This window comes from Megascapheus bottae, chromosome 32, assembly GCF_031878675.1.
Source record: "Megascapheus bottae isolate mThoBot1 chromosome 32, mThoBot2.hap1, whole genome shotgun sequence".
NCBI classification, from domain to species: Eukaryota; Metazoa; Chordata; class Mammalia; order Rodentia; family Geomyidae; genus Megascapheus; species Megascapheus bottae.
The window spans coordinates 8,003,805-8,027,945 of NC_143540.1; the positions used below are offsets into that span (position 1 = coordinate 8,003,805).

General features: G+C 44.2%; 1 protein-coding gene across 1 annotated transcript; it reads left to right on the plus strand.

The window, feature by feature from the left end:
• Window positions 1-1,941: 1,941 nt before the first annotated feature.
• On the plus strand, window positions 1,942-24,141 carry Prkar2a (protein kinase cAMP-dependent type II regulatory subunit alpha). The gene is made up of 11 exons (XM_090323686.1): window positions 1,942-2,485; window positions 8,670-8,705; window positions 12,748-12,800; window positions 15,456-15,539; window positions 17,468-17,574; window positions 18,372-18,525; window positions 20,199-20,300; window positions 20,421-20,495; window positions 21,545-21,610; window positions 22,720-22,861; window positions 23,671-24,141. Exons 1-11 carry the CDS (start codon window positions 2,236-2,238, stop codon window positions 23,802-23,804), a joined length of 1,203 nt encoding a protein of 400 aa, XP_090179812.1. The 5' UTR covers window positions 1,942-2,235; the 3' UTR covers window positions 23,805-24,141.

The window sequence follows — 24,141 nt, forward strand, 5'->3', positions numbered from 1 at the left end:
AATGGTGCTGTGGCTCAAGTGGAAGAGTGTTATCCTTGAACAACAGAAGCTCAGGGATGTTGCCTAAGCCCTGAGTTCAAGCCCCAGAACTGGCAAAAAAAAAAATGTGGAGTTACTGCTCAAGTGGCAGATCACCGGTCTTGAGTGGAATAAATCAAATGAGAACATGAGGCCTTGAGTTCAAGGCCCAGTGTTAGCCTGTATGCGTGCGTGTACACACACACACCACGCATGGGGACATCTAATCTGGCAAGGGGAGGGGAGCTGGTTTGGGATTAGCCTGGTTTCTCCAGTTCACCTATGCCCTTCCCTTGAGGCAAAGGATAATAGCGCCTTATGGTCTGTTCATCTTCATCAAGCAGTGCTGGCTCAGAGCCCAGGGTGGAGAGTGGGGGAGAAAGAGGGAGGTTCTGGTCTAGACCTTGTGATCCTGGCAGGAGTGAGTAAAAGAACAATCAGGCAACAAAGGCTGTTTCTGCTCTGGATAGCATGCCCATTTCTTAGTGTCCCCACATTTGGCTCTGTGTACTTGGTGTTTTAAGATTATTGCTCTACAAACACTCAAAATGACCATCTTGATGATACATTTAACACCTGGGTAGCATTCTATCTCATATCCTCTGGACTCTTCAAAGATCTATGCTCATTCTACCCCTGTACTTGGCTTCCAGGGTGGTCCTGACAAGCCTTTGGCTCTTACAGGGATGGCTCTTTTCCAGATCTTCCTCTGGGCTAGTCCCCCTCCTCCTCCTCCTCCTGCCAGTCCTGGGGCTTGAATTCAGAGGGTCTTGGCACTGTGCCTGAGCTTCTTTTGCTTAAAGCTGGCACTCTACCACTTGAGCCACAGCACCACTTCTGGCTTTTTCTGTGTATGTGGTACTGAGGAATTGAACCCAGGGCTTCATGTATGCTAGGCAAGCACTCTACCACTAGGCCACACTCCCAGCTTGGTCCTGTTTCTTGGGGTCCTTTCATTCAGCAGAAACCACAGTTGAGTGACCCGATGTCTCTATCTCCCTGGTGGTCTTTCTGTGTTTTGAAAGAACGGGTGATGCCAAACACTTGGTAATCCTAACTACTCAGGAGGCTGAGATCTGAGGATGGTGGTTCAGAGCCAGCTTAGGCAGGAAAGGCTGTGAGATTCTAATCTCCAAAGCAGGGCTGTGGCTCAAAGTGGTAGAGTGCTAGCCTTGAGTTTAAAAGAAAAAGAGCTCAAGGACAGCATCCAGGAACTGAGTTTAAGCCCCAGGACGGGTATTTTTTTAAAAAAAGAAAAGAAAAGAAAAGAAAAGAGGGGCCAGGAAGGTAGCCTAGTGGCAGAGTGCTGGCCTAGCATGCATGAAACCGTGGGTTCGATTCCTCGGTAGCTGCACGTGGCCCTGTGGCTCAAGTGGTAAAGTGCTAGCTTTGAGCAAAAAAGTGTTCAAGGACAGTGCTCAGGCCCTGAGTTCAAGATCAAGGACTGGGGGGGGGGGAGAGAAAAGAAAAAAAAAAAAAGGAGAAGAAAAGAGAACGCGGGCGAGGTCTGCGCAGCCAGGCTGGAGGCCCCAGGTCTGCCCAGAGAAGAGAACGCGCGCGACCGGGCGCGCACCCAGCGCGGCGGCGCACGCGCACTGCAGGCCGGTGAACCGACGGGGACGCGCACGCCCGCGGCCGCGTGCGTCACAACCCGGGCGCCCGCCCCGCCCGTCCAGCTTCGCTTGGCCCGTGGGTCCCCGCGGCGCGGTGGCGGCGGCGGCGGCGGCGGCGGCGGCGGCGGCGGTGGCGGCGGCGGTGGCGGCGGCGGCGGCCGGGTGACAGCAGTGGCGGCGCCGTGGTAGTTTAAGCGGGGGAGAAGGCGGGGTGCTTTCACACACACCCCCCCCCCACACCCCACCTCACGCCCGGAAACACAAGACCACCACCGTTCCTCCCGCCACTCCTCATTTCCCGCCTCCCCCCCCACCCCACCCCCGGCACCCCGGGGCGCTCACCAAGACCGACGCTACACGCGGAGAAGGCCGGGAGCCGGGCTGCGCGCGCACGCGTGCGTGTGTGAGGAGGAAAAAAAAAAAAAAAAAAAAAAAACCTCGCGGTCGGGCGCCGAGGGAGAGAGCGCGGCCGGGCGGGCGTGAGGGAGGGCGACGACGCCAGGGGGTGGGGGGGTGGGGAAGAGACGGTGACTGCGGACGGCCCGGACCCCACCCACCCTCCCAACCCACCCCGCCGGGCTGTCTTCACCCTACCGTCGCCGCGATGAGCCACATTCACATCCCGCCGGGGCTCACGGAGCTGTTGCAGGGCTACACCGTGGAGGTGTTGCGGAAGCAGCCGCCCGACCTGGTGGACTTCGCCGTGGACTATTTCACCCGCCTGCGCGAGGCCCGAGCCCAGACCTCCGCCGCCACCGCCTTGGGGCTGCAGACCCCGGAGCCCGAGTCCATCCAGGTCACCCAAGAGAACGAGCAGAGTGAATCGGAGGAGGAGGAAGAGGAGGACTTGGAAAGTAGGTGGCCGGTGGTGACCGAAGGGGGGGTGTAGGGGGGTAATGATGGTGGGGGGGGGAGGGTGATCAACTGTGGAGACCAAAGATGTATTATTTAACCCTCCCCCCCAAAAAAAGGAGAGGATCGAAGTACCAGGAATGTAGAATTGTGGGGATCCCCGCCCCCCACCACCACCCCACACTCTGGGCATTGTGCCACAGCCCCCTGAGAGCTCTCTAGTGGACTTTGTAGGGTTTCCACTTCAGAGTCTCCTCGTCCACTCACCCACCCACCCTCAAAGTATATTGCTATTTCCACTCCCCCAGGACTGGGTGTGCACCCCCCCCCATGATTGATGCGGGTTATTCCTCTGGATTGGCATGGTATGGGAGAGTGCTAGTCACCCCTTTTAAACATAAAGTTCCCTTGTCCTTCCCCACCTCTGGATAAGATTCCCTTGTCCCCTTTAGCTTGCTTTCCTTCCCTAAGGATCAGCACATTCACACACAAATGACTGTCTAACTTTGGTGGGAAAAGAGTTCATGGTTTTGGGGAAAGACATTAAAAAAAACAAAAGTGAAAAACTTCAAAGCAGAGACAAAAAGATTCAGACAAACCCTGTCTGCTGGCCACCTACATTCAACAGTTGTCAATATTTGGCATAAATTGTTCATCTCTAGTCTTTTCTCCTATGAAGAAGCATATTTAAGTCAGATCACTTCCATCCCTGCTTAGGTTAGTTTCTTTAAATGTGGTCCCTGGGAATGAATAGCAGTGAATAACTATCATCAACATATATATACTGATGATACACACACATATATATATATATATATATATGTATGTGATAGTATATAAATATATGCTGATGATAGCTATTTATAATTTAGTTAAATCAGTGGAATCAAATTAGGTGAAGATAAGTACTATCTTACGTAGTGTGTGGGTTGTAAGTAAAAAAAGACAGCACTTTGTGCATCTGATTTAAGCAAGGATACGATAAGCAAGGATATGAGCTAGGTGCTGGGTGGCTCATGCCTGTAATCATAGCCACTCAGAAGGCTGAGATACAAGGATCAGAGTTTGAAGCTAACATAGAAGGTTCATGAGACTTTTATTGTGATTTAACCACCAAAAAGCCAGAAGTGAAGCCTTGACTAAAGTGGTAGAGCATTAGCCTTGAGCATAAAAGCTAAAGGAAAGTTCTCAGGTCTTGAGTTTGAGCCCCAGTATGCGTGCATACATTTGCTAGACACACACCATGCACACTCACACACACTTAACACACTACCTTAAGCAAAGATACGGAAAACGTTTCACTTTTTCTTTTAGCAAGTCCTAGGGCTTGGAACTTAGGGCCTGGGCACTGTCCCTGAGCTTCTTTTGTTCAAGGTTAGCATTCTGCCACTTGAGCCACAGAACCACTTCCGGTTTTTTCTGTTTATGTAGTACTGAGGAATTCCAGGGCTTCATGAATGCTAGGCAGGCACTCTACCACTAAGCCACATTCCTAGCCAGCAATCTCATTTTCTTGATCACTTAATCCTATACTTGTCAGTTTCACAATTAAGAAGTTTCTTTCTCTTGAACAGTCAAAATTTAACATAGCAATGAGAACACTTAAGAGACAATTCTTGGTCTCAATGTTACTAGATCATATTAAAAAAAAAACACTAGATAGGGCCGGGAGTTTGGCCTAGTGGTGGAGTGCTTGCCTAGTATGCATGAAGACCCAGGTTTGATTCCTCGGTACCACATACGTAGCAAAAAGCCAGAAGTGGTGCTGTGGCTCTCAAGTGGTAGAGCCCTAGCCTTGAGAAAATCCAGGGACAGTGTTCAGGCCCTGAGCCCAAGCCCAGGACTGGCAAAAAAAAAAAAAAAAAAAAAAAAAGAAAAGAAAACACTAGATAAACTTAAATGTGGTCTGGCCTCACATTGAAGTCACAGCTGAGAAGGAGTTAATGTCCTGAACAGTATTTCTAGGTTTATTCATGCTAAAAGACAGAAATTGCTTTTTCATTTCCAGTAATTTATTACACATAATATTATTAATTCAGAGGAAATTCGAAGTTCTTTTCCAGAGCTCTGCAGCCATTCTGTTTTGTGGTCAAGGACAGGTTGTCAGACCTGTTTGATTTCAGATTTTCTTATCTTTCAAAAGAGGACAATGACAACTGTCTCCCTGGGATAAATGCGTTTTTAAAAGCAAATCAAGAATGACTCTATCTTCCTTCCACTGTGACCCCTAAAACTACAAAGCTATGACCTTCTTTGGAACATTTTTTTTTAAATTAATTAATTAATTAATTTATTTATTTTTTGCCAGTCCTGGGCTTAAGCTCAGGGCCTGAGCACTGTCCTTGGATTTTTCTCAAGGCTAGAACTCTACCACTTGAGCTTCAGCACCACTTCTGGTATGTGGTACCAAGGAATCGAACCCGGGTCTTCATGCATGCTAGGCAAGCACTTTAACCACTAGGCCAAACTCCCGGCCCCATTTTGTGATCTTTTAACAGTCTCTCCTTTGCATTGTTCTTCATAGTCCGTACCTATTCTTTTTCTTTTCTTTTTTTTTGTGCAGGTCCTGGGGTTTGAACTCAGGGCCTGGGCACTGTCCCTGAGCTTTGCTCAAGACTAGTGTATTAATACTTAAGTCACAGCTCTTCCATCTTATTGGTGATTAACTAGAGATAAAAGTCTCACAGACTTTTCTTCCCAGGCTGCTTCAAACTGAGATCCTTAGAGCTCAGCCTCCTGAATAGCTAGAAATTATAGGCATGAACTACTAGCACTTGGCCAGATGTCTCATTTGTTTCATTAGTGATGATGATAACCCTGATCATTTAGTGAAGGCTCTATCTGCCTGGTTTCTCTACTCTGAAGTACTACAGCTGGGTGCTGGTGGCTCACTTCTATAATCCTAGCTACTCAGGAGGCTGAGATCCGAGACTTCAGTTCCAAACCAGAACGGTCAGGAAAATCTATCTGACTCTTTTTTTTTTTCTTTTGCCAGTCCTGGGGCACTGTCCTTGGACACTTTTTGCTCAAGGAAAGCACTCTGCCACTTGAGCCATAGTGTCATTTCTGGCTCTTTCTGTGTTTGTGTATCTGGGGAATTGAACCCAGGGCTTTGTGCATGCTAGGCCAGCACTCTACCACTAGACCACACTCCCGGCCCCAGACTCTTTAAGTTCATGAGATTTAACCACTAAAAAAACTTGAAGTGGAGCTATGACTCAAGTGCTAGTCTTGAGCAAAGAGAGTCAGGAACAGTGTTCAGACCCTGAGTTCAAGACTCAGGCCTGGTACAAAAAAGAAAGCCAATCTAGAGGCCTGGTTCAAGTGTTAGAATGCCAGGCTAGCAAGCAAGCCAAGCAAGCCTGAAGCTTTGAGTTCAAATCCTGTTATTGGTGGGGAAAATGATAGTGAAAAATTAGTGACAGAAAATTCTAAACAGTGCTTTAAAGCAAGCATCAAGTTTAACCTGGGTGCTGTACCTGAGCTCTTCAGCTCAAGTCTAGCACTCTACCACTTGAGCCTAATTAACACTCTGGATTTCTGGTGGTTAATTGGAGATAACATCTCATGGAATTTACTACCTAGTCTGGCTGTGAACCTCGATCCTCAGATCTCAGCCTCCTGAGTAGCTAGGATTATAGGCTTGAGCCACCAGCACCAGGCTTATGAGTTTTGTTTATTCCTAGAAGTGGAATTGGTCTTGAGTTAAAGGACTTTAATAATTAGAAATTTTGATAGAGACTGTCAAGTTGTCTTTTTTTTTTTTTTTTTTGCCAGTCCTGGGCTTGATGAGCTCAGGGCTTGAGTACTGTTCTTGGACTTTCTCAAGGCTAGAGCTCTACCACCTGAGCCTCAGCACCATTTCCACCTTGTTTTCTATGTATGTGGTGTGGAGAAATCGAACCCAGGTCTTTGTGCATGTTAGGCAAGCACTCTACCACTAGGCCAAACTCCCGACCCCTCAAGTTGTCTTCTTAAGTGTTAAGATTAGGGCTAGGAGAGTGACCTAGTGGTCTGAGTTCAATTCCTTGGTACCACGTACACAGAAAAAGCTGGAAGGGGTATTGTGGCTCAAGTGGTAGAGCTCTAGCCTTGAGAAATCCCATGGACAGTGCCTAGGCCCTGAGTTCAAGCCCCAAGACTGGCAAAATAAAAAAAAAAATGTTGAGCTTACTCTAATGACTATGGACTATTGTAGAGCAAGATTGGCAGTGAGAAGACTTGCAAGAAATGATTTGCTTCCAACTAGACTAACCATAGAGAATGGAGAAAGATAAATCGATTCAAGAGAGGATGTGGGAGGGAGAACAGATGAATTTGTTAATGAAGTAAACCTGAGTAGTGAAAGAGGAGTCCAGGATGAGTCAGATGGACTGGTGACATCAGTTACAGTTGCCATGTGAATGCAAGCCTGCTTGCTATAGCCAAACTAGATGACTTCATAGATACTTTGTAATGCTGACATTATATAATTTTAGAACCTATGACAAAAACTTTTATTTATAGATTGAATGAGATCCCTGTTGAATATTGTGTCTTTTAAAATTATCACTTGATTTGATTGACAAACATGGAGACTTTGAGTCTATCACTAACCTGCAGATTTTTGTCCCATCTCTGTGATCCATTTTTTTTTTCTTTTACCCACAAGTCATATCTAACCTAAGCAATTACCTTCCTCTACTACCTTCAGCCAGACTGATCTTTATAAAACTCAGCCTGAGGTCCTGGAGTGTATCCTAGTGGTAGAGTGCTTGCCTAGCATGCACGAAGCTTGATTTGATTTGATGGGTTTGATTCCTTGGTGCCACATAAACAGAAAAGGCTGGAAGTGGCGCTTGGGCTCAAGTGGCAGAGTGCTAGCCTTGAGCAAAAAGTGTCCAAGGACAGTGCCCAGTACCTGAGTTCAAGCTCCAGAACTGGCAAAAACAAACAAACAAACCTCAGTCTATGGCTAGGAGCTTGGCCTAATGGTAGAGTGCTTGCCTAGCATGCATGAAACCTTGGGTTCCATTCCCTGATACTGTATACACAGAAAAAGCCAGACATAGTACTGTGGTTCAAGTGGTAGAGTACTAGCTACCCTTGAGAAAGCTCTTGGAGAGTGCTCAGGCCCTGAGTTCAAGCCCCAGGACTGGGGAGGAAAAAAAAAAGAAGCCAAGTATTTATCTGTACTTGGAGAACCTTCTTGCCACTCCCTGGTTCTAAAATAGAGGCTCTTTTTTCCCTCTTTCCCTATTAAGGACTTCTATTTCAAGGCCTGAAAGTCCTGGACTGTTTATCCCCATTTAACTACCAGAAAACAGGAAGTGGAGTTGTGGCTCAAAGTGGCAAAGCATTAGCCTTGAGCTGAAGAGCTCAGGGACAATGCCCAAGCCCTTAGTGCCCCACAACAACAAAACAAAACAAAACAAAAAAGACTTCTCTTCCATAAAAGCCTTAGTTGCTACACTCTGAACTTTGTCTTATGGCTTTATTCTTTGAAGCTTGTTACTACTTCTTCCTAAGGTAAAGAAGGTAGTTAGGAAATTCGAAAGAACTTCTAGTTTAACTTTTTGGAATATGGCTGTATGGTCCTTACTTGACATGCTGGGATTATAGGTATATGCCATAATTCCTGGATCAGTGTAGGATAAGTTCAGATAGTAACTTCAATAAAAGTAAGAAATTTTGCCAGGTTTTGCTGGCTTATACTTGTAATCCTAGCTGCTGCTTAAAACGAAAGTCCATGAGACTTTTTTTTTTGGCCAGTTCCAGGGCTTGAACTCAGATCCCAAGCACTATCCTTGGGCTTTCTCAAGGCTACAGCTGTACCACTTGAGTCACAACACCATTTCCAGCGTTTTCTGTGCATGTTATACCAAGGAATCAAATCCCAGTCTTTGTGTACAGTAGGCAAGCACTCTACCACTAGGCCAAACTCCCAGCCCCAAGTCTGTGAGACTCTTATATCCAGTAAACTACTTATAAAAGATGGAGTGGTGCTCTGGTGCAAGTGGTAGAGCAGTGGGCTTTAGCAAAAAAAAAACAAAAAGGAGGGGAGGAAGGGGGAGCAGGACAGCACCAAGGCCCAGAGTTTAAGCCCCAGGACTGGCAAAAATAAAGGGGAGGAGGGGAACTTGTGACATAATAATGACTAAATTTTGCTTTTATTATTACTATTTTTTTTTTTTTTTTTTTTTGCAGTTCCAATTCCTAGCAGATTTAGCAGACGGGTATCAGGTATGTGTTCTCTTTCATGACATACTACTTTTAAGCTATTTTAAGTTAAGAAATTTTAAATGAAAATAAACTCATCTTAAGTGAAAATATAGTAGCATCATCAGTGTTGTGCTAAAAAGTAAAATTACCTGTTATTTCTTCATTCTGTTTCATTTTAAGTTCTGAATATCTGTACATAGTTTATATTATATATAAAATCTTTGTTTTTGCATTTGTCATTAGTATTTCTTTATGATTACAATTATAAAAATTCCTCTGAAAGCAATTTTTTTTTCTTTTTTTGCCAGTTCTGGGCTTGGGCTCAGGGCCTGAGCACTGTCCTTGGACTTTCTCAAGGCAAGCACTCTACTACTTGAGCCTTGGCACCACTTCCGGCTTTTTGCTATGTATGTGGTACCGAGGAATCGAACCCGGGTCTTCGTGCATGCTAGGCAAGCACTCTACCACTAGGCCAAACTCCCGGCCCTGAAAGCAATTTTTTCTATTATTATTTTTGATATTTTGGATTATTCTGCACTAGCTTTTCTGCTATGCCTTTTGGAACCATTTGAATTGTTTCCTCAGTTATAATGGTATTCCTGTCATTCTCTGGTTAGACTGAATATTGATTCAGCTTGTGGTATGAAGAATGTGGTACTGAAGAATCAAACCTGGGGCTTCATACATGCTAGGCAAGCACTCTGTCCACTAAGCCACATTCCCAGTCCCTGATTCAGCTTGTTCTGTGTCTTGCTTTAGAGATCATCTTTGTTGGGGCTATCTGAAGAATAGCTCCCTGTGAATGCCTCTTTTGCACTAGGGGCTTTACAAAGATGATCAAGGGACTAGAGGTTTGGTTCAAATAGTAGAGCATTAGCCTTGAGCAAAAAGGTCATTAAAGACATTGGAGCTGGTGGCTCATGCCTGTGATCCTAGCTACTCAAGAGGCTGAGATCTGAGGACTACAGTTCAAAGCTAACCCAGGCAGCAAAATCTATGAGAATCTTACCTCCAGTAAGCTGTCCAGAAAAAGCTGAAAGTAGCTCTCTGTGCAATGGCTCAAGTGGTAGAGTGCTAGCATTGAGCACAACGAGGCTTAGGGACAACACCCAGGCCCTGAGTCCAAGGCCCAGTACTGGGGGGAAAATGATGATTAAAGCTAATCATAGACATAGAGAGGAATGGAACTCCTATTGCGATAGGACTACTGTCCTTAAAGACATACCAAAATGCAGGGCCCAGAAGCAGTGGCCTAGTGGTGGAGTGCTTGCCTAACATACACAAAGCCCTAGGTTCGATTCCTCGGTACCACATACACAAAAAAAGCCAGAAGTGGTGCTGTGGTCCAAGTGGTAGAGCGCTACCCCTGAGAAAGCTCAAGAGCAGTAATCAGGCTCTTGAGTTCAAGCTCCAGAAGAAGAAGAAAAGAGAAAAGAGATATTAAAATGTGAGGATACAGAAAGCAAGCAAATTTTTACTAGCTAATGAAGAGGTCCCAGGAGACACCAAAATCTACCAGTTCTTAGACTGTGGACTTTCAGCCCCAGAACTGTGAGAAAGTGAATTTCTGGTCTTTAAGTCAACTAATCTACAGAATTTTGTTTGCACATCCCTACCTCACTAATAGATCCAGGTTGTGTCAACTGTCTATGGGGTGCTGGCAAGGTAGCACAGAGTTTTAGCACCTTGACCAGAATCATTTATAGAAATGAAAGAGGGAAATTTCCCTTTCAAGTAAAATATAATGATTCCCACTTCTGGATAAAAGTGTCTAAAAGCACCAATTAAATATTTTGGAAGCAGCCAGGCACTGGTGGCTCATGCTTATAATCCTAGCCACTCAGATCTGAGGATCCAGCCCAGGCAGAAAGTCCATGACACTCATATCCTAATAACCACCACCAAAAAAAAAAAAAAAGCTGGAAATTGGAAGTGATAGAGGACTACCCTTGAGCACAAAACCTCAGGGACAGGACTGAGTTCAAGCCCCAGGACCAATGTGTGTATGTATGTGCGTACACATCACACAAATTGGGAGAAATTGTGCCAGATAGTCTGTTGTCCTTTTGTACAATATCATATTGCTCCCCTGCGACCTCTGCTGGAGGAAACGGCAACATAATTTTCCTTAAGCAAGGGACTGGGTTGCTTGCTTAACTCCTAATTTTCATTTCATTTTCTTAAGACAGTGTAACCTTTTATTTTTTGCCAGTCCCTGGGGGCTTGAACCCAGGACCTGGGCACTGTCCCTGAGCTGCTTTTACTCAGGCTAGCACTCTTACCATTGAAACCACAGCAATACTGCTGGCTTTTTCTGTGTATGTGGTACTGAGGAATTGATGCATTCTAGGCAAGCACTCTACCACTAAACCACATTTCCAGCCCCATGCCTGGAATTTCCTGAAGCTTTATGGAGGATCATATAGACTCTGGCCCTTCTTCTGATAATCACTGCAGAGACAAGCTCTTGAAAGTAGAATCAATGGGGCAAGAATCAAGTAGGCACTTAAAAATAGATCTAGGGTAACAGAGATAGCTTATTTGTCAAATAAACAGGCATGCATGAGGCTCTGGGCTCAGTCTCCAATATGAAAAAAGAAAGGAAAGAAAATGCAGGAAGCAATTGGGACCAAGATCAGGAGGAAGTAGGTAAGTTGAGTGGGAACAGAAAAGGAGCACAGAAGGAAGTGAGAAAGTTCAAAACAGGTTAAGGGATGTAAAAGGACATTAGGCTAAGTGAAATGAAGCCTGCGACAGCACAAATTTACATTTGTGTCGGGGTCTCTATTACAGTCAAGGGACTGGAGTTCCATGCTAAAACATTTGTACAAGGTCCCGAGTTTGATCCCCAGCACTGCAAAAAAGAAACCAAAAACAACTGCTGGCTGCCTGTGGCTCACGCCTGTAATCCTAGCTACTCAGGAGGCTGAGATTTGAGGATCATGGTTCAAAGCCAGCCTGGCCAGGAAAGTCTGAGAGAGACTCTCATCTTCAAATAACCACCAGAAATAAGAAGTGACACTGAGGCTCAATGTAATAGAGCAGTAGCCTTCAGCTGAAAAGCTCAGGGTCAGGGCCAGGCCCAGAGTTCAAGCCCCACGATATACAAAAAAAAAGAAAAGCAACTAAAATAGATGCATAGAGTTAGAGAGTAGAATGGTGGTTGCTAGGGACTGGTGGGAGGGGAAATTGGGGAGTGGCTGTTGAACAGGTATAAAGTTTCGGTTATGCAAGAAGAACAATGCAGTACTGTGTTAGGAAGTAATGAAGGTGGAGCTCATATTAAGTGTTATTACCATAGGGGGAAAAACGAGAAAGAATTAGAATTAGAAAAGAGAAGTAAATTCAAAACCATTTTTGGAAAAGAATTAAGGCATAGTGTCTTTCAAAAATGCAAACTCTTTTTTTTTTTTTTTGAGGAACTGAGATTTGAAATCAAGAGTCTTGAGCTTACTAAGCAATCATTCTACAACTGAGATATGTTTTTGTTTTTGTTTTTTTTTTTTGCCAGTCCTGGGGTTTGAAATCAGGGCCTGGCCACTGTCCTGGGGTTTTTTTTCAAGGCTAGGGCTCTATCAGTTTTCTGGTGGTTAATTGGAGATAAGTGTCTCATGGACTTTTGGACCAAAGCTGGCCTTGAGCCCTAAACCTCAGATCGCAGTGTCCTTGAGTAGCTGGGATTACAGGTATGAGCCACTGGTGGCAACCAGCACAATACTCTGTTTAAAAAAACAAAAAACAGTCCTTGGCTGGGAATGTGGCTTAGCAGTAGTGCGCTTGCTTTCTGAGCATGCACAAAGTTCTAGGTTTCATTCCTCGGTACCACATACCCAGAAAATGGTGCTGTGGCTCAAGTGATAGAGTACTAGCCTTGAGAAAGCCCAAGGACAGTACCCAGGCCCTGAGTTCAAGCCCCAGTACTGGTAAAAAAAAAAAAAAAAAAAAGGCTATAACTTTGAAAAACAGTGCATAAAAGAAAAATGTGTTTCATTTCCTATTTTATCTAAAACCACACATTTGGTATAAATGCATATTTTTCTCTTTTTTTTCCCCCTCTTTTTAGTCTGTGCAGAGACCTATAACCCTGATGAAGAAGAGGAAGATAATGACCCAAAGGTAAAAACTAAAGCAAAAATATTATTTAGAATTGGGGGAAATGAGAATTACTATATTTCCCATTGATTTCCTCCATCCACATATTTAGGTATTATACTGATAGTTAAAATAAATATGAATGAAAGGACCGGGAGTTTGGCCTAGTGGTTAAAGTGCTTGCCTAGCATGCATGAAGACCCGGGTTCGATTCCTCGGTACCACATACATAGAAAAAAGCTGGAAGTGGTGCTGAGGCTCAAGTGGTAGAGCTCTAGCCTTGAGAAAGTCCAAGGACAGTGCTCAGGCCCTGAGCTCAAGCCAGGACTGGCGAAAAAAAAAAATATGAATGAATATTTCAAAGAGATGCCTTTTTTTGTTGTTGTTGGTCATGGAGCTTGAACTCAGGACCTGGGTGCTGTCCCTGAGCTTTATTTTGCTAGTGTTGTACCACTTTGAGCCTCAGCTCCACTTCTGGTTTTTGAGTAGTTAATTGCTGATAAGAGTCTCAAGGGGACTTTTTTTCCCAGGCTGGCTTTGAACCTGCAATCTTAAGATCTCAGCCTCCTGAGTAGCTAGGATAGTAGGTGAGAGCCACTGACACCTGGCATAAGATTTCTTTTTTTTTTTTAAATCTAGCAGATTGAAAGCAGGACATGTTGAGGGTACAGTGAAACTACAGAAGCTCTAAACAGTTGACATAGCAATTACCTAAAGGAAAATCTTGCCCTAACTAACAGTTGGGTCTTTTCCAAGGATGTACAAATGGAGATGACTGCCATGTTGTAACAGTGAAAAATGGAAACAACCTAAAATGACCCTAAATAAGAGATTCCCATGGGCTAAATTGTGTTACATTGAAATCAAGAGACTCTGCAGCCATTGAAAGTAATTGTAGCTGGCTCACTCCTGTAATCTTAGCTATGCTGGAGGCTGAAATCTGAGAATCTGGCTATTTGGTGTCTAATTGGAGATGAGTCTCACAGACTTTACTGCCTGGGCTGGCTTCCAGTCACAATCCTCAGACCTCAGCCTTCTGAGTAGCTAGTATTACAGGTATGAGCTCCCAGCACCTTGCTTTGATTATTTCAGTTTAAATATTGTTATCCCCTCCATAATCTTAGCAACTCCATGGTTAAGTTGCACGCACCCATAATTTTGGGGTCACCCTGAACTCTATGGTTTTTTTTTTTGTTTGGTTTTGTTTGGTTTTTGTTGGTTGTGGGGCTTGAACTCTGGCCCCTGGGTGCTGTCCCTGAGCTCTTCAGATCAGTGCTACCATTCTACCCACTTTGAGCCACAGAGATACTTCCAGTTTTCTGGTGGTTCATTGGAGATGTCTCACTGACTTTTATGTCCAGGCTGGCTTTGAACTGAGATCCTCAGATCTCAGCCTCCTGAGTAGCTAGGAGGACAGGTGTGAGCCACCAGTGCCTGGGTCCTCTCTCTTTTTTGTCTGAGATTGGCACTCAATCTTGGTATCTGACACTTTCACTTTCTGGCTGGCACACTCCACCTGCACTCCACCTCCCCCCACCCATCCCATTCAAGAATCACTCACATCCATCTCCTCCTTATTCACTCTCCCACCAGAAAGCCTCGTTTTCACTCGTTCTTCCCACAGAGATCTGATCTCCATGACTCACTCCCTCGGCTTGTACTCACTCCTTGGGATTGTAACGCTCTCATCAGCCTCTGCATAATGCCTCACCTGGACACACATACACACGCACTCATAGTTCCTATCAATATGAGTACTAGTCTCTACATGCAGTCCTGTGCTTATCGAATGGGGAAGTGGTATTTTTATCTATGTGTTCACTGCTGTATCCCTAGAGTGGAGCTAGTACTTGATACTGAGTAGGTGTCAATGTTTGTTGAGTGAGCAAAGTGTATAACCCTCTGCCCTATAGATGAGGACTTTGAGGCTCCCTCAGGGTAGATAGTAAATATGCTGCCAACCATACAGCCAGTAGGTGGCTCCATGGTAGCACTCTTCACGCCCCCATCATTTTCCCTGTAATCATTCACCATGGTATTTGTAGAATTAAAGCTGTCCAGCTGAGATGTAGCTAATGGGTAACAATGTAGGATGTAGGATATAGGATATAGCAAGTGCAGCATCCTGAGTTTGATCCCCACTACCAAAAAAGAAAAGACAAAAAGAGGGGCCAGGAGTTTGACCAAATGATAGAGTGCTTGCCTAGCATACACGAAGAGCTGGATTCGATTCCTCAGTACCACATACATAGAAAAAGCCAGAAGTGGTGCTGTGGCTCAAGTGGTAGAGTTCTAGCCTTGAGAAAGCCCAAGGACAGCACCCAAGTCTTGATTTCAAGCCCTGACACCCACCCACCCCCCCAAAAAAAACAAGGTTGGGAATGTGGCTAAGTAGTAGAGTGTAGAGTGCTTGTCTAGCATGCATGAAACCTTGGGTTCAATTCTTCCTTACTACCTACACAGAAAAAGCCGGAAGTGGCACTGTGGATCATGTGGTAGAGTGCCAGCCTTGAGCAAGAGAAGCTCAGGGATAGTGCCCAGGCCCTGAGTTCAAGCTCCAGGAACTGGCAAAAAAAAAAAAAAAGTGCTCTTTATTTTTAGAAATATGCTGCTTTTTTTCCCCAGTGGTTGATTTTTAAGTGGAATAAAATATTTCCCTGACTTTTTTTTGCTTGACAGGTGGTTCATCCTAAAACTGATGAGCAGAGATACAGACTTCAGGAAGCTTGCAAAGATATTCTCCTTTTCAAAAATCTTGATCAGGTAACTGGGTCTAGGAAATATTTTTGTTAAGCCAGGCAGGTGGCTCACGCCTGTAATCCTAGCTACTCAGGAGGCTGAGATCTGAAGATCATGATTTAAAGCCAGCCTGGGCATTAAAGTCCGTGAGACTCTTTATCTTCAATGAACCAGAAAACCAGAAGTGGTGCTGTGGCTCAAAGGAAAGGGTAGTAGCCTTGAGCTGAAGAGTTCAGGGGCAGTGCCCAGGCCAAGTTCAAGTCCCACAACCGACAAAAATTCCTTCTTTTTTTTCTTTCCTTCTTTCTTTCTTTCTTTCTTTCTTTCTTTCTTTCTTTCTTTCTTTCTTTCCTTCCTCCCTTCCTTCCTTCCTTCCTTCTTTGCTTGCTTCCTTCCTTCCTTCCTTCCTTCCTTCCTTCCTTCCTTCCTTCCTTCTTTCCTTTCCTTTCCTTTCCTTTCCTTTCCTTTCCTTTCCTTTCTGTTCCATTCCTTTCCTTTCTGTTCCATTCCTTTCCTTTCTTTTCTTTCTTTCTCCAGTCATTGGGCTTCCAGCTTTTTCTATGTATGTGGTACTGAGGAACTGAACCCAGGACTTTGTGCATGGGAGGCAAGCACTCTACTACTAGACTACACTCCCGGCCCCATCTTTCTTTCTTTTTTGTGATTGTAGGTCTTGAACTCTGGGCCTGGGCACTGTCCCTGAGCTCTTTAATTCAAGGCTAGCACTCTGCCACTTTGAGCCACAGTGCCACTTGCAGTTCTGGTAGTTCATTGGAGGGAGATAAGAGTCTTACAGGGGCCAGGAGTTTGGCCTAGTGGTTAAAGTGCTTGCCTAGCATGCACGAAGACCCGGGTTCAATTCCTCGGTACCACATACATAGCAAAAAGCCGGAAGTGGTGCTGAGGCTCAAGTGGTAGAGCTCTAGCCTTGAGAAAGTCCAAGGACAGTGCTCAGGCCCTGAGCTCAAGCCCAGGACTGGCAAAAAAAAAAAAAAAAAAAGGCCAGAAATGGTGCTGAGGCTCAAGTGGTAGAGTTCTAACCTTGAGAAAGTCCAAGAACAGTGCTCAGGCCCTGAGCTCAAGCCCGCGACTGGCAAAAAAAAAAAAAAAAAAAGAAAGAAAAGAGTCTTACAGACTTTCCTACCCAGACTGGCTTTCAACCGCAGACCTCAAATTTCATTCTCCTGAGTAGCTAGGATTTCAGGCCTGAGCCACCAGCACTCAGCTAGATCTTCCAGACTACTACATATAAATTCTTCTTACCCCACTGGAAGTATGCGATTGCTATGTATGGGTTGCTTCTTGTTAGGGCTTCTCCTTGTGCACTTTAGATATGGGGGACTTCGTGCAATTACTATGTGTCTGTGCACTTGACAGTGGAGCCAGTAATCTAACCTGTTCTTCTCTTTGTGGTGGGAATGAAGTGCAGGGCTGCCTCCTAAGGAGAAGTGTCCTTGTATATTTTGGCCACTCTCACAAAATACCATAGTAAAGTAAGAGGCTGAGATCTGAGGATCGCTGTTCAAAGCCAGCCTGGACAGGAAAGTCCATGAGACCTTTATCTCCAGTGAACTATCAGAAAACCAGGAGTGGAGCTGTGGCTCAAAGTGGTAGAACACTAACCTTGAGCAGAAGAGCTCAGAGATAGCTCCCAGGCCCTAAATTCAAGCCCCACTACTAACAACCACACACACACACACACACACACACACGCACACACACACACACGCACAAACACACACACGCACAAACACACACACACACACAACTTGAAGCTGTGCTGTTTAGCATTCATGTCAGATAGGCCTTAGGCTTCTGCTTAAATATTTGCTTAAACATCAGTCTAGTATCCCTATATCAGACTGTTAGTTAATCACAAATGAAGACATGTATAGATATTGTATTTTTTTTTCAACAAGTGTAAAAGCTCATCTGCTCTTTGTGCCCTCTAGGAACAGCTTTCTCAAGTTCTCGATGCCATGTTTGAAAGGTTAGTCCAAGTGGATGAGCATGTCATTGACCAAGGAGATGATGGAGACAACTTTTATGTCATAGAACGGTAAGAGGGGCTGGGAAGATGGTTTAGTGGTAGTGTGCTTGCCTAGTAAGCATGAAGCCCTGGGTTCGATTCCTCAGTGCCCCATACACAGAAAATGTCAGATTGAATCCCTGGACTAGCATTTATTACTTGTGCTCAATTACTTGGAGCTACATCTTTAGCTCTTTTATGTCTTCATTTTGTTTTTAAGAGAGACTCTGGCTGGATGCCAGGGGCCTAGCAACTCAAGAGGCTGAGATCTGAGGATTGTGGTGTGAAGCCAGCTCAGGCAGGAAAGTCTGTGAGATTCTTATCCTCAATTAGCTTAGCTACCCAAAACAAAACAAAACAGAAATGGAGCTGTGGTTCAAGTGGTAGAATGCTAACCTTGAGCTGGCTCAGGAATAGCACCTAGACCCTGAGTTTAAAGTGTACACACACACACACACCTACAAGTGAGTTTATCAAGGTCATAGACTAAAGACCAAGATGAAAAAATACATAAATAGGCCGGGAGTTTGGCCTAGTGGTAGAGTGCTTGCCTAGCATGCACGAAGACCCAGGTTCAATTCCTTGGTACCACATACTTAAAAAAAGCCAGAAGTGGTGCTGAGGCTCAAGGGGTAGAGTTCTAGCCTTGAGAAAAATCCAAGGACAGTGCTCAGGCCCTGAGCTCAAGCCCAGGACTGGAAAAAAAAAAAAAAAAAACATAAATAAAAAGGTGTAAGAATCAATCCCCTGTGATGTTTTTTATGTACCTGCCAATTCTTGACTAATCAGATGGAATTAATTAAATTGTTTCTTTTTCTTTCTTGTAGGGGAACCTATGACATTTTAGTAACAAAAGACAACCAGACACGATCTGTTGGTCAATATGACAACCGTGGCAGTTTTGGAGAACTGGCTCTGATGTACAATACCCCGAGGGCAGCTACCATTGTTGCTACCTCAGAAGGTTCCCTTTGGGGATTGGTGAGTAAGAGAAATGATTCCTCCAATTGATTTACCAACAAGCCATTTACTAGAAGTTACAGAGAAGTGATTGTATCTTCTGACCTTGTAGGAACAAACAGCTTTCATATATTTTCTAGTTTGATCAGAAAAGGGTAGAAAGAGAATAACCCTCCATATCTAAACATGAGAGGAAACCCATGTGGCTAGCTACAATTGATATTCCAGCACCTGGAAGGTTGAAGAACTAGAATATGAATTCAAGGCTAGCCTGGGTTACATAGTTCAACTTGTCTTGAGGAAAGAAGCAGAGGCCAGGAATGTGGCTTAGCGGTAGAGTGCTTGCCTAAGCGTGCATAAAGTCCACCCTGGGTTCGAATCCTCAGTGCCACATACACAGAAAAACCCAGAAGTAGCACTGTGGTTCCAGTGGTTGAAGCTCAGGGACAGTGCCCAGGCCCTGAGTGCAAGCTCCAGGACTGGCCAAAAAAAAAGAAGCAGTAGCCTAGAAAAACAAATGTTTTAGGAAAATTTATTAATAACATTTTCTATTTCTAAGTGTCACAGTACTAACTTGTCTCTAAATTCACCATCTACATCTTCATTGCTCGTGGCAGTATCCAATGGTTTTAGACAGATTACTTGTGGGAGATTGATTGGCATATTCTGCAAAATAACTTTTCTACAATAATTTAGGCAAATCATTATTATAATCCCCATCTTCTACTATGCATGACCCACATTGTTTCTGCCAGCATCTAGATTAATATCCTCAAGTTTCGTTTTGTTTTTTATGGTCCTGGGACTTGAACTCAGAGCCTGGGTACTGTCCCTGAGCCTCTTTGTGCTCAGGCTAGTGCTACCAATTGAATTACAGTTCTACTTGTATTTTTGTTTTGCCCTGGTTAATTGAAGATAAGAGTCTCATGGGAACTTTTCTGCTTGTGCTGGCTTGGAACCATGATCCTTAAAGATCTCAGCCTCCTGAGTAGCTAGGATTACAGGCATGCACCACTAGTACCCGGCTATATCCAACTTTATAAAATCACTCTCTCGTACAAATTCTGTATTTCACTTTAATGTTAAAACCTATAGTAGTTTGGCTTGTTTATCTTAAAAGCAGAATTAAATATGTACTGTAAAATTGATATATTTCTTCAATGATGACACATTTAAAAGACATGAAAGTGTATTTTACTGTGACTTACTAATGTTAGAAATAGTGTCCCTGAAAGATAAGGGAAGGAGAGATACAGTGGCTTAAGAATAGATCACACAAGTCAGGTGCCAGCGGCTCACACCTGCAATCCTAGGTACTTGGTTCAGAGAATGTCCAGGCAGAAAAGTCTCCAATTAACCTCTAAAAAGCTAGAGTAGAGTTGTGGCTCAAATTTTACAGCACCATCTATGAGTATGTGTCAGTCCAGGGGCTAGAACTCAGGGCCTGAGTGTTGTCCCTAATCTTTTCTACTGAAGGCTAGCACTATTTATCACTTGAGCCACAGCTCTACTTCTAGCTTTTTTGGTGGTTAATTGAAGATAAGAGTCTCATAGACTTTTCTGCCCAGGCTGACTTTGAACTACAATTCTCAGATTTCATCCTCTGCATAGCTAGATTACAGGTGTGATCGACGAGCGAGTGCCTGGCTCAGGGCTGCTTTCTTACACAGGCATGTTCATATTCTTTCTTGTAGGATCGGGTGACTTTCAGAAGAATCATAGTAAAAAACAATGCAAAAAAGAGGAAGATGTTTGAATCATTTATTGAGTCTGTGCCACTCCTTAAATCACTAGAGGTAACTGAATAAAAATCTGTTTTGGGGAAAAGCTGCTAAAACTATTTCCATATTGCATAGACATTATGGAATTCAGCTAAGGTCTTTTCTTTATAAACTGTGAGTGTATCCATTCTTTAGGTGTCAGAAAGAATGAAGATTGTGGATGTAATAGGAGAAAAAATCTATAAGGATGGAGAGCGCATAATTGCTCAGGTAAATGGGACCTTTGCATAGCTCTTCCAGTTTTCCCCCAACCCTCCAGAAGTCACCACCTGCAGAACTACTGCATTTACTTGTCTTATAAGATGAATGAAAACTGGCTCTGTTGGCCTGTAATCCCAGCATTTGAGAGGCCAAGGCAAAGAGGATGCTGTGTTTGAGGCCAGCCTGGTCTACATGGTGAGCCGCTATCAGGTCTTCCATTACTGGGAGTTCATTGCAAGGGAGTAAGTCCCAGCAGCTGCGCTGTCCTTTGGTGTCCTTTTGGTATACAGCCCTTTGGTTTCCATTCCATTGAGATAATGCAGACTTCTTGGCTTCCACTCACCACCCCCCCCTGGGATTTTAGTTTCTGTTCCTTTAGATATTTGAATATCACCCCGAGTAATCTTCATTCCTTGATGTTAAAACCTGAATAAAGATTGGAAATTGGTGCCCTCTTCCTTTCCTGTGTTTGATAGAAATATATCCTTTTGTCCAACAACACAAACCACCCTTTTTAGACTTCTGTAATCAACTGGACTAGTAAAATGTCTCCTATTTCTTCTGTGCCTTTTTTCTCATGGTCTTTTTTTTTTTTTTTTTTGGAGGGGGGTTATGTAAGAATCATCAGATTAATCTACTGCAATTAAAGAATTCTGTGTAGCCATAGAAGTGACTCACATGTGTGATTCTACTCAAGAGGCAGAGGTTTGGGAGGATGGCATTCAAGGCCAACCTGATGTCCTTAAACATAGTTGGGATCAAAAAAAAGGTTGGGGCCAAGAGTATAGCCTAGTGGTAGAGTGCTTGCCTAGTATGCACGAATCCCTGGGTTCAATTCCTCAGTACCACATACACAGAAAAAGCCAGATACTTAAGACGTGTTGGGCTTATGCTGCTCTCTTAGTGATCAGAATCCTCAAGTTTCATTCTGAATTTGTTAGCCATTGATTTGTTTGAAGATTTGGAAATAAGTATAGATTGATCCCAGGCGAAAAAGTTTATTTCTCTGGTTCTTGTTAGTGTCATTATGGCTCTGACTTAAGTCTCTTTTCCTGCAGGGTGACAAGGCTGATAGCTTTTACATCATAGAATCTGGTGAAGTGAGCATTTTGATAAAAAGCAAGGTGAGTTTTTGTGTATAGTTATGTGGAAGATCAAGGTGCCCGGTATTTACACAGAAAGTGACTATTTAAGTAATCTGAACTGTGTTTTACTCTATCAAGACATTATTAATATGTGACTTCCAGAGGCTCATCCATGTGTAAAGCCATTCATTAATACAGATGTAGTAGATGTTTCAAGCCAGGCACCAGTGGCTTCATGCCTGTTCCCCTAGCTTCTCAGGAGGCTGAGACCTGAAAGACCAGTCTTTGAAGCCCATCTAGGCAGGAAATTCCATGACTCTTATCTCCAATCAATCACTAAGAAATCCAGAATTGGAGGTGAGCACTAGCCCTTAACACAGAAGCTCAGGGACAGTGCCCAGGCCATGAGTTCAAGCCCTGACACAGCTGCAGCTGACACAGAAAAAGAAATTATGTCACCTATAAGGAATGGTCAAATGGTAGAATGTTTGCTTAGTCCATGTGAAACCCTGAGTTCAATCCCTAGAACTATTTAAAAAAAAAAAAAAAGGTCTAAGACAGGTACTATCTCAAAATGAGTCAGGTTGTAGTTTGTAATATATGAGATAAGAGAAGATTTGTCATTACTTAGAATTAGCAGACTATAGTTTTTCCATTGCACCTCAGCAGTTTGCATCTCTAGAAGCATGTATAATCTTTTACAGAAAATGTTCTGGGGCTGGGAATATGGCTTAGGGTAGAATGCTTGCCTAGCATGCATGAAGCCCTGGGTTGGATTCCTCAATACCACATACCCAGAAAAAGCCAGAAGTGGTGCTGTGGCTCACGTGGGTAGAGTGCTAGCTTTGAGCAAAAAAAGCTCAGGGACAGTGCCCAGACCCTGAGTTCAAGCCACAGGACTGGCAAAAAAAAAAAAGGTCTGTACTTTACCTCTCGATGTTTATTCATTACCTAAGAGATGTTAAAACCTGGAGGGAGCCCCAGGTAAAATCCAGCTCCTTTGATGAAATAGACCATCATGCATTGCCAGTGGGGTTTCCATGGTAGAATTTCTGCAAAATATGTGTGTGTAGTGAGGGGGGAATGTCAGTGCGCACATGTCCAGCTTTAATCCTAGAGTCAGCTCAGGTCATCTCTTCTTGCTGTAGACGAAAACAAGCAAGGATGCTGGGAGCCAGGAAGTTGAGATTGCCCGCTGCCATAAGGGGCAGTACTTTGGAGAGCTTGCACTGGTCACCAATAAACCCAGAGCGGCTTCAGCATACGCAGTTGGAGATGTCAAATGCTTAGGTAAGAAAATTCCCTTGAGGCTGGGAATGTGTTATAGTGGTAGAGTACTTGCCTGTCATGCATGAATGAAGCCATTGGGTTCATGGGTTCTCAATCCCCCATACACAGAAAATGCCAGAGGGGCCGGGAGTTTGGCCTAGAGGTTAAAGTGCTTGCCTAGCATGCATGAAGACCCGGGTTCGATTCCTTGGCACCACATACATAGAAAAAAGCCGGAAGTGGTGCTGAGGCTCAAGTGGTAGAGCTCTAGCCTTGAGAAAGTCCAAGGACAGTGCTCAGGCCCTGAGCTGAAGCCCAGGACTGGCAAAAAAAAAAAGAAAAAAGAAAATGCCAGAAGTGATGCTGTGGCTCAAATGGTAGAGTGCTAGCCTTGAGCAAAAGCAGTTTAGGGACAGTGCCCAGGCCCTGCCTGAATTCAGGCCCCAACAGTGGCAAAAAAAAAAAAAAAAAGTTCTCTCTCTTTCCTAATGTGCAGTGTTATTTTCACTCGCATCTAGGTCTGGGCAGTTTGACCAATCAGAAGTGAATTGTATTATTTTTTTTTAGCAAATATTTTGGGAGGCAATGACTTCAGCACTAAGCTGTACCTCCAATACCATCACCAGCATTTCTGGGACACGCAAGACAGGTGGCTACTAGACTCATTGATCTTCAGACAACACACGCCTGCTGTGTTTATGCAGGAACATTACATCTCCCCTTCCCCCATCCCAAAGTCTATATAATCTCCCACTCACTTGAGTGAGTATATGTAGGACAGAGACCCATTGTTCATCCCAGCTCTCCTCCATCTCTTCTTCACCATGCAGTAATGGATGTCCAGGCGTTTGAGCGGCTCCTGGGGCCTTGCATGGACATCATGAAGAGGAACATCTCGCACTACGAAGAGCAGCTGGTGAAGATGTTTGGCTCCAACATGGATCTGGTTGACCCTGGAGAGTAGTTGTGCCACATTCCCAGAGCCTTCTCAGTGTGACACCAGAATCCTCCGGTCAGCCACAGAATGAACACACACAGAAAACAGACACGACAGAACTGTTCCTGCTGTTACCATCGCCGCTGGCATTGCTGTGGTTGTGGGCATTTAGAAAACTTGAAAGTCAGCACTTAAAAGGATGGACAGAGAGGTTCCACCTACACCTTCACTTTGCTTCTGAACAGCCCATTGATTAGACCACTTGTAATGATTACTCCAACCCAGTTTTCACATCTTTGGTTCAGAATGGCATGTCTCTCCAACAATTTTAAGTGCCTGATAAAAAGTCCAAAGTGTAAAAACA

What these genes read in the sequence shown, in the direction of transcription:
- Prkar2a (XM_090323686.1), top strand. Translation starts at nt 2,236, where the DNA reads ATGAGCCACATTCACATCCCGCCGGGGCTCACGGAGCTGTTGCAGGGC. An exon ending in GGAAGAGGAGGACTTGGAAA is followed by an intron (nt 2,486 to 8,669) that starts GTAGGTGGCCGG and finishes TTTTTTTTGCAG; the next exon opens with TTCCAATTCCTAGCAGATTT. An exon ending in TTTTCAAAAATCTTGATCAG is followed by an intron (nt 15,540 to 17,467) that starts GTAACTGGGTCT and finishes TGTGCCCTCTAG; the next exon opens with GAACAGCTTTCTCAAGTTCT.